The sequence below is a fragment of the Emys orbicularis genome, chromosome 6 (assembly GCF_028017835.1).
Source record: "Emys orbicularis isolate rEmyOrb1 chromosome 6, rEmyOrb1.hap1, whole genome shotgun sequence".
NCBI classification, from domain to species: Eukaryota; Metazoa; Chordata; order Testudines; family Emydidae; genus Emys; species Emys orbicularis.
In genome coordinates this window covers 57,189,576-57,205,475 of record NC_088688.1, presented here as the reverse complement: position 1 = coordinate 57,205,475, position 15,900 = coordinate 57,189,576, and the positions used below count along the sequence as shown (strand labels likewise).

Below are 15,900 nucleotides of genomic sequence, written 5' to 3'. Positions count from 1 at the left end.
TCCTAATTAATGACCAGAGTAAATTTCTGTTGCAATACAGCACAGTATTTAATAATACAGAAATAAGTTGTTATACATTGTTTTGCTATATCTTCCTACATAGCAATTTAACATTTAAAAATAATCAAGTTAAAATATACATTTGAGGTGTGCTCTGCATTGGATTTAGTTGCCTCATCCTTTGGAATTGCTTCACATTTTGTTAATCAGAGCATTTTAATTAACACAGGGAAAAAATACAGCCATGCCCTAAATTACACAACCATTAGTATAGGTAAATAGTTTTTTCTGGATTTTATCTCTCTATTGTTTCAGAGTTAGCACTGAGGTAAAGTATTGTTTGGCAAATGTGTGCCTCAATCATCAAGAAACAAACTTTTTACAAGATTTTTTTTTTTTAACTAATAACCAGTTTCTCACTGGATGAGAACACATTTTAGTTCTCAACAGCTAAAGAGCGAAAAGAAAGAGGACCAATATGATCAACTAACACAGGTTCCAATTTGTGCAGAGGGACAACAAAAGCATAGGGTAGAGCCTTTTAGTGACATTTCCCAGATTAATAATTCTAGAGGAAAAAGTTTATTTTCAACTTTTCATTCATTTTTATTAAATTTTAAATTAAATTAAAAAATCTGAAGCCCCCCCAATCCTCAAGTCAGCTAAAATGGTTTCTGTTGATTTTGCTTTAGATTTATCCTCAGCATCTCCATCTTTGAGAGTAGTTGTGAGTCCAGCTGGGAGTACTTCAGAGAAAAACAGCAGCATGAAGGAAACAAAAAACAATAAGAATAAGATTTACGTTTCCTTGAAGATTGGCAGAAAGGAAATTTAAAGCCTATTCTATAAAACCACATGCTTCTCCTTTTATGAAGACAGCTACTGTGGCTACTTCAAAAAGGCATCAAAGGCCATAAGTGAAACAGTGACAGTTTCAGCTGATGCTGAGATTTTAGAATCCAGTGCTTTCTATTCATTTTGAGTGAATTTAAGCAAAACAAAACAGTTTTTAAAAAATGAGACCTATTTTAAGTTGCTTAGGAACACAAAAATATTAGTGATACATTTGAAAATGTTGTACCTACCAACTGTTGTTACAAATAACTCCTAGGATTACTGTAATGGAAAGATTAGAGTCGCAACATATTCATCCTCAAATATAGAATATTTATAAAATTCATTGTTTTCACCACCTTTACAGTTTACCGTAGCATATTACTCTTCTATTATATGTACCTTTCTTTTACTGTCTGATTTTTTGGCTGTGCTGGGAAGTAAATTAAATAAAAACAATATTTCACATTTACATAGCTAGTATTTTAACAAACATCGACTCTCAACAGTACTATGAGGTAGGAAGTAGTATTTTCCCCCCATTTAACAGCTGGGGAAACTGATGCAGAGATGTTAAGGGACTTGTCCAAGGCCACAGAGATGAGCCAAACCTAGAAATCAGGATTTCCTGATTTCCCACACCCTTGCTCAAACCTCAGCCACAAACCCTCTCTAAATGAAACTACTAATTAGCCCTAGACCTCACTTCCAGCAAAAAGTAATTCATAAAACATAATCTAATCTCATTTATTAAGTCTCCTTACACCCAGCAAGCCCTGATTTGAAAGATGCTCCCTATTGGTCAAAGTGCTGAATGATGAAAGTCTGTTGATTAGAATGCAAGAGCCTTTCAAAATTATCTCCTTACCTTGTTAGTCCACAGTAACAAAGTACTTTGAGGCTACTTTGTTCATGAAAGTGCTCAGTGTTCAGTTATATTTCAATCCCCTGATTACAGAAATTATAATAAATTCCTTTAGAAAGTCAGCAGCTAAGTAGGAACAGCTTGTGTTCAGAAAGGACCAAATCCTGGTTCACTTAAGTCAATACAAGTTTTGCAATTGACTTCAGTATCCTCTGAAGTATGACTTCAAATCTGGAACAGGATTTGATTCCACTCATGCATAGAATGGAGAAGTGCAAATGCTTAGGCACAATTCAGTCAAAATGCATATTCTTTTCCAGTGCAGCAGAGGCAATACAAAGGCATATATAGTACTCTGTATCGGGGAGTTCTAGAGAACCTTGCAGTGATAAATATCTGTCTCCAAAGCATTTGGGAAGAACAGAATATGGCAGCGAGGTCTCCCATTTTTCAACCCCGTTAAATAAATCAGAAAAAAAATGCCCTTTCATCTGAGGGTGAACTCAGCGCTCCAACTCCAAGTAGCCGCATCAAGAGTTGCAGGTGCTCAGCCCACCTACAACTAGGTCCAAATGGTTTAGTGGATGTATTAGAAGGCCAGGGAAGGACACAATCTAATACAAATAACTAATAGGTTGCTTCATCCATATTGTCGTCACTGCCAGCACCAAAGTCATCGCCATCTTCAAAATATGAAGCAATGTAGTCGTTTTCCTAAATGAAAATACATTATAGATCAAAATACTTCAAGTTACTACTGATGTAGATGAGACAATTAAATGCACCATTATTAAACGAGGCACATTGCCTCATAATGCTAATCAGGAGAATACAGTATGATTTTGAAAGAAGAATATGCAGGGCTACAGCCTCCTTTCCTAGTTTGATGAGAGAGGAAAAGACCTACATTTTGGGATGTTTAAAGTTTGTCTATACATGGACACACCCATGGTGCCTCTAACACTTTCTTTCCTGGAGGAGCTACAGTTACCTAAGGCAATGAGCCATTTGGGTCACACTCCAATGCAGCCTGAGATACAATCTGGAGGTTGTTTTATTATTTAAAAAAAAAAAAAAATCTTCTGTTGTTTTCAGATGCCAACAGCCACCATAACATTGGGGAACTAAGACATATAGTTTGAAAGCATGTTACGAAAAACTGTCTTAGGTCTTTGTAAAAGTATCACTATAAACTTGCGGCACTTTATCAGTGATACAGATAAATAATGACATCCACTGTTAGTGACAGGACTCACTCCTAACTGCTGAAACAAGATTTTGCAATATTTTGGTGATACTAACATATTTAACAGAACCTATTAAAATCAATCACAGCACTAAGCAGCATAATGTGCAGCTTGTCCACATAATAGTGTCTCTCTCATACCAACTTTTCCTCTACTGCAGAACAGCTAACAACTTTGTTGGTACACTTGGTTTCAGTCATCATTCCTATCATCATATTTACCTCTAACAAATAGGGTTTGTTTTGTTAGAGCTGGAAAAGGAACCCGTACCTCTTCATGTTCCTCTTCATCATATTCTTCTTGTTCATTTGCTGCTGCTTCTTCTTCTTCTTCACCACCCTCTTTGTCTTTTTCTTTCTCCTTTTCCTCATCAGATTTTTCTTCATCACCTTTCTTTTCCAACTCCTGTCACAAGTTAGAACATGTTAAGGAATCTAGCAACAACATATCCTCCAGGCTATCAAAATGCAGAGTTTAGTTTTGTTGTAACTAGTAATAAGGCAACTAACCAAACAATGGTGTAGAAATAACAGGCAATCGTGTTGCTTAACTAAGTGCCAGGATTTTCCTAGGGCTTATTAGACCAAATACTAGCCATTATGTTTTTAGCACATTTGGTGCAGTACTCCAGTGCTGAGTTCCCTTCCCCGTTATCATAGGGTAAAGTGGTAATTATTTGTGCAAGCACACATGGTGCTTTATAAGACAAAACACCACATAACATCTGCTCCAATGTGCGTATGTACTAAATCAGACAAAGACACACATGGCAACTCTGCCTCTCAACCTATTAATACCATTGTGTGCAACACATACTTCCAAAATTATGGTCAAAATTTCCTCCCAATTTGCCCAGCCATTGTGTCCCCTCCACACTCCTTCTCTTCTAAACTCACCATATTGGTTTGTTTGCAACATTGGTAGGATGAGAGGGCACTGATAGACCTCTCCTTCCCTTTGGGGGAGGCACTTCAACCAAGTTCTCTTGTTGTCTCTTCAGAGAACCCTTTTGTTCAATTAAGCCACATCCCCTCCCAGTGAGAATGAACAGCCAGACATCTTGTTCAAAGGGCGAAAAAGCAGCAGTGTATAGAGGGGAATCACCACAGAGTTTGGTGACAAAGACAGTCCTCATCCCATCTCTTCAGACACCATACAATCATGTGTCAGCAAGGGAAGGCCAGAGAAATGGCTAAAGTGTGAGATGTCCCACCCAATGTAGGAGGATTGAGATGTAACAGCTATTGAATTCTCTTCCTGCAGCTTTACTCCTGGGGGGAATTCTGTGTCACTGCACATGCACAGAATTTATGTCCCCCGCAGATTTCTTTGCTTCCCTGCAGAAAAGTAACTTCTGATGAGGAAGCAAAGGGAAGCCAAAAGAGCAGTCACACACCTCTCCCCAGCAGTGCGGGCAGGTCAGTTCAGGCACCTGGAGCAGCCCGTAGAGACGTAAATCACCGCTGTGAGGGGGGCAGGGTCTGGCCAGTAATGCGTGTGAGAGAGTGGCACACTGTCCCTCTTGCTCGCTATTGCGGCATGCTCGGCGTGGAGGGGCAGGGCTTCGGGGTGTTTCTGAGGAGGTAGGCATGGGGCAGGCTCTCTCCACTCAGGCAGAGCGGAATGTAGCAGCCTGCCTGCTTAGTGAATTGTTGCCATTGTCCTGTGAATTCCCCCAGGAGTATAAAAGCGTTGTAAAAGTTTTAAGGCTCCTTTACATTGCCAGAGTGGTGTAAAGGACAATATGGCTTATAAATGCTTATGGTGCTTTAGTGATTAGAACTGGTCTAAATTTTGAACTGAAAAAATTTCCTATCAAAATTTGCTCCATGAACTGTTTACTACTGACCTTTCTGGAGATGATCAGAAGTCAATATAAATTGTGAGTTTGATTCCCCAGCTTCACTTGCCTATGATGTAACACTGAGCATATGGCTGCATATATTTGTTGACTAATAACTAGAAATAAAGGATCAAACCTAACTACATTACTATTAGGCAAGGGGCTTGGGGATTTCCTCCAATGCTCCCCACTCCCAATCTCCATCCACTGTAGTGTAGTTTAAATAAATTACCTAAATAATTGAAACCAGAGTGTTTTGACAAATAAAACATGCAGAATTTTAAAATATTGTGCACAGCATTTTAAATTTTTTGGTGCAGAGTTCCCTCGAGAGTAAGCCTGTATTGAACAACAGAGGCTATACAGAGAAACTGCATCTTTTGCATCAAGTAGGTCTTACCTCAATTTTTTTCAACACATCCACATTACTTTTGGGTGTGGCAACTTTTGCCTTTTTCGTTTTTCCACCTGCTGAAGTAAAATAATAAGTTACCTAATGTACCTTCTTAATTCCTACATAGATAATACACATTACTGACTGTTAGAGATTACAGCACTGTTAACATCTCTCATGGGAAATTAATGTAATGTCTGTGCTATATCCTTGCTTTACAGTTGCAAATCCTTTACCCTGCACTGAATTGCAATAGCCCAGTTTATGTAAATGTTGCACTTTTCCGTAATTAGGGCAGATCTGAAACTCAACTTTGAATAGGCCTTTGTCCAAATTATGATATTAAGCTTCAGTCAAATAATTTTCAAACATATATTCAAAGCTGGTTAAGAACATACAGAAGAAAATATGTATTATTGTCATTTTCCATCATCTTAAATAGATTAGAAACCCCCGAATATCATTTTAATTCTTGTTCAGCATATGTAGCTTCAAGATCATAGTAGGTGTTTGTAGCAGACTGGTAGTCCTCACCTTCAAACATCCTGCCATCTTAACAACTGTTGATCCAGCTGAGAAAGGGCTAAGTAGCTTCTACTGACTCCAGGTTGCTTATTACATGGATATAAGTGAAGTAGATGTCTCTCTTTAGGGAGAAATAACTAGGGTGTGGGCTAAGCAATCTTGACATATAAATCCTAGGCCAAACCTGTAGAAAAGGCTTGAGATGACCTTTACTTTATTTCATTCTTTGTTAATAAAACCAAACCCCACAAAGGAGTGAGCTTTTAATTCTACGTAGGTACGTGGACTTTGTTTTAAACCAGGCTATGGAAGGGTCTTGCCTACAGTATAACTGTAAAATAATGACTCCTATGAGGCAGCTCCATTTTTGGAATGGCAATGTAGACACCGAGCACTTTAGGTCCCAATTTTCAAAAATGTCAAGTCCCATGTGACTATCCAAAAGTAATTAGGATGTCAATGGAAAAGCCAAGAATAGAACACAGATCTTTAGATCCCATGTCCTCTGCTTTATCCACTAGACAAGGATTTCTCAAATGGGGATATAGCATTAATTCCTCTTTACGTGATAACCTACAACAGCCAAACTGCAAAATTATAAAGATGGCAGTCATAGTGCTATAGTAGAAAAGGAGCGGAGATTTGCACTTGTAGTAGGGATTCAGCCTCTTTTTCTTGTAAGAAGAATGCAACATAACCTCCCTAGAATTACAAGACTTACTCTTCACTTATTGAACGATGAGGATAGGAAACTTATATAAAGTGTTGGAGTCTGTGTGGTTTTTCAAGTACACTGGAACACAACCTGATCTTGTTTTATCTGGACTAGCTTTTGAGAAAAGACTAAAGATTGACAGAAAGATATAGATTCTGTTATGTAGGAAGCATTTGTTGTTGACAGTATTGACGTTCACTTGAATATTTTATCTAGATAGGGATGCTGTGGCAACAAGGAAATATTATTTTTAGCATATCTCTAACAATCCAACACAGTACATCTTTGATGCAAGTGGAGCTGCTATGTAATAATTTATGAACTGTATGTTTACATGATTATGAGGATGCTTGTTTCTGAATATACTGGTTTAGTTTTATAGAGGGGTATAAGGAAGGGCTTAAGATAAGCTACTTCTCCAAAAACATTTGAGGGCTGTTAAAAAACAATGTCACTAACGAAAAGGCCTGGGAAGCCAGAAGATCTAAAGGACTATAGCAGTTTAAAAAGAAACTCTCAGGAGAGGGTTGTTGGTTTTTTGGGGGGAGGAGGGAGGGAGAGAAGGGGGCGAAGATTTGTTCAGGAGAACCTGGTGCACACATAGACACTCGTTGGGGGGTCTGAAGCAGTTAGGCCTGCCTAGGTCACCATCACAGGATGGCAGGGTTTTAGGCATGTAAAACTATTATCTTACAATCCTTTTTCTCTAAATGCTTTGTTCTTTCTGTTAAAATAAATAATACGTTGGTTCTAAGGTGACTGGTCACTACATACACCTGGTCACAGTTTCTTGAAGGGCAGAACCAAAGATGCCAAACACAGTTGCACCTGCTGGGTATGCATGGTTGAAACACATCATGATGTAGCAAAGGGCAGGGTCTCAGAGGGGCAGAACTGTAGAATTCCACCCCTGGGAGATAAAGGCCTGAAGCCTAAAACATGACAGGGTGCTCTCAGAGACCAGAAAATGAATAGAGGTGCAACTAGCCCTTTAATCATGGCAATGTCATTATCCAGAAGTAAAATCACTCCCAGCAACATATATAGTTAGAATGGGCGAAGCAAGTTGGGTTGGATTCCAAGATAGAAAAACTGACTTGCACTAAGAGGGGAAAAACAAACAACCCAAAACTACCACCCTTCTCTAAAAACACACACATTTGACTTGATTATAATGTGTTATCTAGTCAGTGGTTCTCAAACTGGGGTCCTTACTCCAGGGATCCGTGAGTCACATCTGGGGCCTTCACCCTCGCAGATCAACTCCTTCCTCTCCCTCCTAGTGCCTCTTGCACACCACGGAACAGCTGTTCAGCGGCGTGCAGAAGGAGCTGGGAGGGGGAGCGGGGACAGGGCGCGCTCGGGGGAGGGGCGAAAAGAGGCGGGGAAGAGGAGGGGCAGGGGTGGGGCCTTGGGAAAGCAGTGGAGTGGGGGCGGGGCCTGGTGCAGAGCAGGGGCTGAGCATCCCCAGGGAAAATTAGAAGCCAGTTTGTCGGTATGCGAAAAATTTTAAATCAAAATGGGGGTCCTGCTAAAGTTTGAAAACCACTGATCTAGATTATATTGTTCTCAAATATGCCAAGATGATGTAATGTACTAATGCGTTAGTGGCCACCTTTCTACAAACCTCCGCAGTGTATGTTTTCTGAAAGGATTCTATATTAACTTGGGTGCTGTTTAAACTTTTTTTTTTTTTTTTTTTAAAGGAATCTGTATCTTTCTTATGCTCACAGAAGTTAAACTGTTCAACTGATTTTTGTTGTTGCTATTAAAGAGAAAAATGGTCACTTTTGGTGTGAGATCAAATGAATAAAAATATGTCTTAATAGGCAGTGACTTTGAGCCTATGTTTATGTCATCATTTAATGTCACTCTAGCAAAGGAACAAATCGGCAGCTGATTTTCTTAGGATATGGGACAGCTAATTACTGGCTCAAAGTTGAATAACAGCTATATACTGGTTATTCTTCTTTGACAATCTTGACAATAAGAATTTAATTTCCAGTAGAATGTTTGCACTCTACTTTTAGTACCATGCTTCTCAATGAGGCTCTTAAAAGGAACAAAGCTTCCAGATGAGCCAGTCTCCATGACTACTGCACATTCATGCTTCTGTGTTCTATTTTATCCTTGAACTGAAAGATGACACACTAAAGATTTGGACAAGAGGTAATGAAAGTAAATAATTATACATAACAGACATCTAGGTACCAGTCAAAGGGTTGCTTTATGTCAACAAAACAATAGTTCTCTAGAGAAAAACAGAATAATGGTCATGCATACTGGGGAACACTGAAAAATAAATACATTTTATAGTGAAAATTAAACTCCTTTCTCTTTAAGAGCAACCAATACCAGCTCTAACTGCTGTTGAAGAATCTGATTCACAATTCTGTCAAAGAGAGCTGAAAATAAACAAAAAAGGAAAAATGGGGAAAACCAGAAGTTACATTAAATCACATACAAAAACTAAAATAAACAGAAGAGCCAACCAAATCACAACCAGGAAAACAAATCATGGAGTATGGAAAAACAGTGGTTAAAGATGTTTGCAAACTTCTGAAAGCAACAGCAAAAGAATACAAGTATTTTTTAAATCACTCAGTGCTACCCCATCAGCATTCAAAGACCTATTGGTATGAAAAGTAGGAAATGCAGATACGCCAGCTCCAATAAGTTCACTATTATTTTCTTAAAATATCAAAATTTAATTTTTGGTAGTTCTGAAAGCATCCTATAAAACAATAAATAGACCAGTCAAATAATGTTTAAAAAAAAATTACCAAAAAAACCCCAACCTAGTCAAATTGTTTCAGAAATTATTACCACTGATTTATTTTCAACCAGCTCTAACAATAGTCTCTCTCACACCTAATTGCTAGGTACTGTGAATGCTCCTTAAAACTACATCAGCTACCTTTTTTGGTCTTTTTCCTTGGCTTCATCTCTCTCGGGAGTCTTCTCCAATCTGCATAAGAAATAATTTTAATATATAGGAACTATTATTTATTTGTATTACATTAGTGCCCAAAGGACCCAAGGAGGGGTGGGGTCCTATTGTGCTTGGTGCAGTATAAATATAGACTCTGATACTGCAAACAGGCTCAAATTTTTGGTATGCAACTAGTCCCACTGAAGTCAACACACTACCTGTGTACTTGAAGTTTTGTATTGTAAAGATTTATAGAATCAGACCATATAACAAAAAAGAGTTTCTTCCCCGAAGAAGCAACTGAAGTTCAGACATAAGTGAATCTAATAACCTTTAATTTACATGTAATAATTAGCAGTAGTGAAGCTATATAGATAAAGCTGACCTGACCTTTCCATTCCGAACCCTAAATCTTCAGGTCACTGATACCACAAATTTTCATTGATTAAATTTCTCATGTTAATCCTCAACTCAAGCTTGAATATTTTGAGGAAAATGTGATGCAAGTCTGAGACACTGAGTTGCAAATAAAGGGGGAAAAAATCAGATTTATTTTTTCAGGCAGCTCAAACACAGGTTTGTCAAGTTTGCAGTGGTAAAACATATGTCTACGCCTCCATAAGGAATACACAATTTAGAAAGGTTGCAAATGTCATTTGACTGGCATTGTTTTAAAATGGAGAAACTGGGTGTGACACATGACCATTCTTTGCAGTTCACTCTAATTGAGTGACCTCAGTTTGCCACTGTGACTAGAGTCCCAGGGGAGCCTAGTCTGGCTTGGATACACATTGCCACACGTTAATTGGGTTTTTGGATCAAAAATTAATTTTGATATTGGAGAGTTTAAGGGTTAAAAATCAGTTACAATGAGCAAGCCAGGATCATATGAAGATCTTGACAGAAAAACCTTTGAAGAATTGTGCTTATAGAGGGGTTTGGGAGCTGTGCTGATGCAGGACGGGGACAGGGGTAAAAGGCATCCCATTGCATATCTAAGCAAAAAACTGACACCCACTGAACAACACTATGCTATGCTATGCAACTGTGTGGGCAGTAAGGCAACTCAAACCCTCTTTGTATAACAAGAAGTTTACCATGTTCAGTGATCATTTTCCCTTGGTGTGGTTACACAAAGCAACAGGAACCAATTCTAGGTTACTCCATTGGAGCTTGGCCTTGCAAGAGTTTGATATGGACATAATTCATATAAAAGGAAAGAGAATCTTGTGGCTGATGCCTTGTCAAGGTTGGGAGATCCTTGAGGTGTATCCAGGAGTTCTAATTAGCTCCCTTCCACATCAATCTTGCGTCGGGGGTGTGATGCATGACCAGAAAGCGTTAAGCGTCCTGCAGGATAAATGACTCAAATTCAACCCGTAAAAACATATAGGTAGATAATGTTTGTGTTTTTACATATATATTGGTAGAGAGATCAACAATGTAATCAAACAGTCCCTGTCTATGCTGTAATCTGTTAATTCAGAGATCAAAAGAACATCTTAACATTTAAATGAACTGTAAACATAGGATATCACTGTATTCATTTCTCTTTGAAACATATAGCAAATCATCTGTGAATGGTGGAAAAAACAGGCAATTGCCTTATGTTAATCTGTAATAATTACCAGTGATGCTTAGGAACTGGGTCCACTTCATAGTCCACATGAGTGCCTATTGTTCACCAAAGGACTACAAGCTGTCACAAGAAAGCCTGAAATTGTATAAAGATGTTTGGGTCCCAATCCTTTTTATCTCAGATCTGCTTGAGGCTTCATGCAGGGGAAGCCTGAGCCATAAGAATTGAGATCCCAGTCCTAACTGGACCACCCTGAATATAAACATTGGACTATGAACTATTTCTGAAAGAACTCTTTGAATCTACAAAGCTCACCATCTCTGCTATGAATCTGAATCTCAAGATTGACTCATGGTCTGTATGTATACTGATCTCTTTACCAATGCTCTCTCTCTTTTCTTTTAAAATAAATTGTAGTTTAGTTAATAAGAATTGTCTGTAAGCGTGTATTTGGGTAAGATCTGGAATATTCATTAACTTGGGAGGTAATGTGTCAGATCCTTTGGGATTGGTAGAACTTTTTTATGATGAATAAGATTTTCAGTAATCTTCATCATATTTGACTTGCGTGTCTGGGTGGAGGCCTAAGGCTGGATTACTTCAAGGAAACTGTGTTGTTGGGGCTTCTGGGTAACCAGTGAGGTATTATAGAAGCTGTTTTGTGCTGGCTTGATAAATCCAAGTATTGGAATATCCATCAGCTTTGGAGATTGCCTGCCCCATTCTTTGCAGTTCACCTTAATTGAGTGACCTCAGTTGGCTCCCCTGGGACTCTGGTCACACTGGGCATTTAAGAAAACTGGCAGATTATTCAAGATCCACGCAGAATTTCACTGTTGTAATTTACATTATTACCTGGGGTCCATTCCATGGATTCTTTTCTCATCTGCAGGTACTTTTTACTATATTTTTCAATTCCTAGAGAACAAGAAAAACGTGCAGTTATTGAATTCTATTTCATTTACATGCTATTAACCAAGGCAATCCAAACACTGTATTATATGCTTCTCTTGACCCAAATATACACACACAGACACCCCTTCTTTTTATGCAGATGCACTTTCCATTGTGCTGATGATGAACATGTTTAACTGTACTACTATGAGCAGTTCCCTTGAAATCAATGGGACTACTAACATGCATAAAGACTTGTCTACACTTTTCAGCAGCACAACTGTGCCACGGTAGTGCATCAGTGAAGATGCTACCTACCCCAGCACATCGCTCGCCCGCGCCGCTTCTCACCGCCCCCATTGGCCCGGGACGGCGAACCGCGGCCAGTGGGGGCCGCGATCGGCCGAACCTGCCGCGTCAGCAGGTAAATAAAACTGGCCCGGCCCGCCAGGGTGCTTACCCTGGCGAGCCGCATGCCGAACGTTGCCGACCCCTGTTCTAGACTGAGCACTGAGTCCCATTGGGTAGATAGAAAGATTAACCTAAATCTACACAGAAGCCTGTGGAACCCCATAAGATTGGGTCCCTAATCCATGAACTATTGGAACTCATTTACAAAACTTTTCTTAAACATTACGTGACTATATTGTCTCATACTACAGAATTAGAATGTATAATCCCTATTCCACGATGAGATATCTTTGAGCTATAATGTATCTTAATTAAAACTATTTTTAGATAGGTTTTTTCCTCAAAAAGCACTTTATCAAAAAAATCAGATTTAAATTTAAATAATCTGATTTTTTTGATTAAAAAAAAAAAAAAAAAAAAACACCATTGATTTTTATCCACCCTGGCTAACATATGCAGTAAAATCTGTGTGCACCAATGACTGATCTTAACCAACCAAAGCTACTGGGCAAATCCAAACCCAGCAGCACAGCTGCTCTTATGCCACTGTAACGTAGACACTTACTACAGTGATGGAAGGGTTTTTTCCATTATTGTAGTAAATCCACCTCCACAAGAGGTGGTAGGTAGGTCAATGGGGTTTGTGTTGGCTTAACTACCATTTTTCATACCCCTGAGCGACCTAGTTAGGTTGACCTAAGTTTTAGCTGTAGACCAGGCCTTCATAGTTTGTAAAGGCACCCATCTTCTGGCTAATTAAAATGTTTCAAAAGTTATCATTCATTTTAATATGCATGTACTAAATTCAGGAGAAAGCAGGATGGACAATATTTTTCAGCATGACTGATAGTAATGATAAGTTGCAGGCAAGAGAATACACTTGTGTTTAAGTGATATCTTCTTAGTTCAGGTGATGGATGTTACCCCAGTTCCCACACATCATTTCCCACCATATCCCAAATAAACAAGAATTAAAATTAAGCTCCCACAGGCTCAAATGTATATTAACATTACAAAAAATAAAAAAATCATACTAAAAATATTATCCATGAGTGATATTGCCAAGATGCAATATCCTCTCCCATATCTTTCTTTTGCCATCTTAAAGCTTTTCATAAGAGCATTTGATCATTTTAATCCAAGAAAACAAAAAAGGAATGAAATACTCCTTTCACCAGTTAACTACTTAATGACTGTGTATTTGATAATCAGGGTCAGGTGTGCTGATGGGTCTAACTTCTGTAAGGAGAAACAGATTAGATCATCTGCTACTGCAGGATTCTTACAGCTTTATCTGTAATATCTGGTGCTGGCCTCCATCAGACACAGGATACTAAACTAAATGGACCTTCGGTCTGATTGAGTGGGTAATTTCTGTGTTCCTTAAAGTCCCCAACCAACACCATTTACCATACCTGGTAGTCAGGCTAGGCTCACAGGAAGATGGTGGAATTGACAAAAAAGGTTGAATAGGGAAAAAATCCACTGTGAATAATGAGAGCCTTCTGTGATTGCTAGATTTTTGATACTCCTGCAGTGAAGCTGGGAGGTACTTGGGTTCTTTGTTTTCCCCAATGCAATTTTCAAACAAAGACTTGGAAGCTTTGATTTAAACAACACTAATCAACAAACTACTGAAAAGATAAAACATATGTATTGGATGTCAAATACAATATGTCAGCCAACACTGAGGAAGACAACAAATATTTTCAAAATTAAATTGCAGTTTTATAAAGGTTTAAAAAAAGGGGGACAGATACTATGGTCTAGCTGAAACAAGCATAAGGCTGGCAGTCAGGAATTCCTGATTTCTAATTCCACCTCCACCACTGATTCAAGCATTGGTAAATCTCTTCACCTCTCTCCTTCTCAGCTTTCCCATCTGTAATACTACTTATCATACCTACCTATCTTTCAGGGATGTTGTGAAGATTACAAAGGAGCACTGACTAATTTGGGCTGTGATAGAGTAACCTTTAACTGATTATTTTTAATTTGTATATAATATTTTTAAATAATCTGGCTACAGTTTAAAGGGTCCTTATTAGAACCTGGGCTTTTAAAAAATATATTTATATAGAGGATTCTGTGCTCCACTGTTAATGATTATAAGGGCATTTTCAGCAAGGAAGAAATTGACTGACTAAACAGTATTGTGAAATACACAAACAAAACAAATTGAGAAGAACAGACTTCTCCCAAACACATACACTGCTTTTTAGTTACAGCAAATGTAGGCATTACTTGTAACTCTCCTAGGTGCAAAAGTTTCATCGCAAAATGTAATTTTCAAGTTGACGTTGTCCCTTTCACTATTCAGTGTCAGTACTACAGCTTGAACATATAAAGTGCTAATTATTACATTTTTCATACACAAATACATTTTGCTGTTCTAAAAATTACGTTTATGCAGAACAAACCTTGATTTTCATCTTCTTTTCGCATAAAATAAGGCATTTTTTTCATACTTGCTCTAAATTCTTGCTTTAAGGCCAACATATAATCCTCTTCCTCTCCCATTTTCAGAGGCACTGGCTTAAAATCTGTTGGCTGTGTAAATTATTAAGGTGCATTATTATGCTAATATCCGTTACATACAACAACACAAAAAGTCGCAGAAAAAATGCTGCTACTTATGGAGGAGTGCAATTATGTATTATGCTAGTTTGCAAATATGTTCTACTGCATTCTGACAATATGTTCAGAACTTAATCTCTAGTAGGAAAGGAAGAAAACAAGTATCTAAAACATTTTCTTAACTATTAAAAAACATAAAAATCTAATTCAACTGACTTTAGATTAGTGAAGCAAGGTGCAAATCATCATCCATCCCACACCCCACCATCCTTCCAAATGCAGTGCCTCAGGCTGATTTAACCTACTCTGAACCCTGTACTGCTATCTTAAGTCAGAGAACAACTTCAGCAATACCTCTTCCCAAAATACAGTTGGATCTGTGCTAAACATGATTAATCTGAACAATGTGGACCGATTATTTTGTTTTTTTAAAATCATGTTAGTTACCTCATGGACAGACTAATACAATTTAACAAATCTGTTGTCAAGAATAAAAAAGTCTCTTTCCACTGTGGCCTTGTCTACATTAGAGAACATGGGATCTGTAATCCTCTCACAGTGCAGCTTCACTGGTGATAGCTGTAGTATAGTCAGGAACAGTGAGGCTGTAGTATAGACAAGACTCAGACTGTTTATACTATCATCAGACAACAGTGTAAAACACCTGAATCCTGCCTACATAGTCTCGGCTGTTGAGGTTTCTATCACTGGGAGCACATGGTTACATGGACTAGTTACTTTCAAAACTGATTGATAGTGTTTAGGATTTTTCCACACATTTAACCTCACTACCTGAATATGAAGACGAAGTACATTACACAGACATGCAACAAGCTCTTAAAATTAAGCTTCTGTACTTACAGGAAACAGTGGAGGGGGCTTGAATGCTACTTCAGGTAGCGTTTCACCTTTGGCAAAGCCAATAGCCTCCATGTTGAAAGTAAATGCAGCACGTCCTCTTCCTTTCCCTGACCCAGCCATTTGGAGTTACTAAAAATATTACACCCTTTGTTAGATTCTAGTTGTATCACAAAAAATAAAGCCAAAATTAAGATGGAAAAAAGTCAAGGACTAAGAAAAGGTA

The 15,900-nt window shown here is 38.3% G+C and overlaps 1 protein-coding gene across 1 annotated transcript; it reads right to left on the bottom strand.

Annotated features, from left to right (window-relative positions):
- Nucleotides 1-2,326: 2,326 nt before the first annotated feature.
- POLR3G (RNA polymerase III subunit G) lies at nt 2,327-15,797 on the bottom strand. Its single transcript, XM_065406933.1, has 7 exons — nt 15,678-15,797; nt 14,660-14,789; nt 11,790-11,852; nt 9,341-9,391; nt 5,190-5,260; nt 3,217-3,351; nt 2,327-2,413 (listed from the first exon to the last, which is right to left on the bottom strand). Exons 1-7 carry the CDS (start codon nt 15,795-15,797, stop codon nt 2,327-2,329), a joined length of 657 nt encoding a protein of 218 aa, XP_065263005.1.
- Between the last annotated feature and the right edge of the window lie 103 nt (nt 15,798-15,900).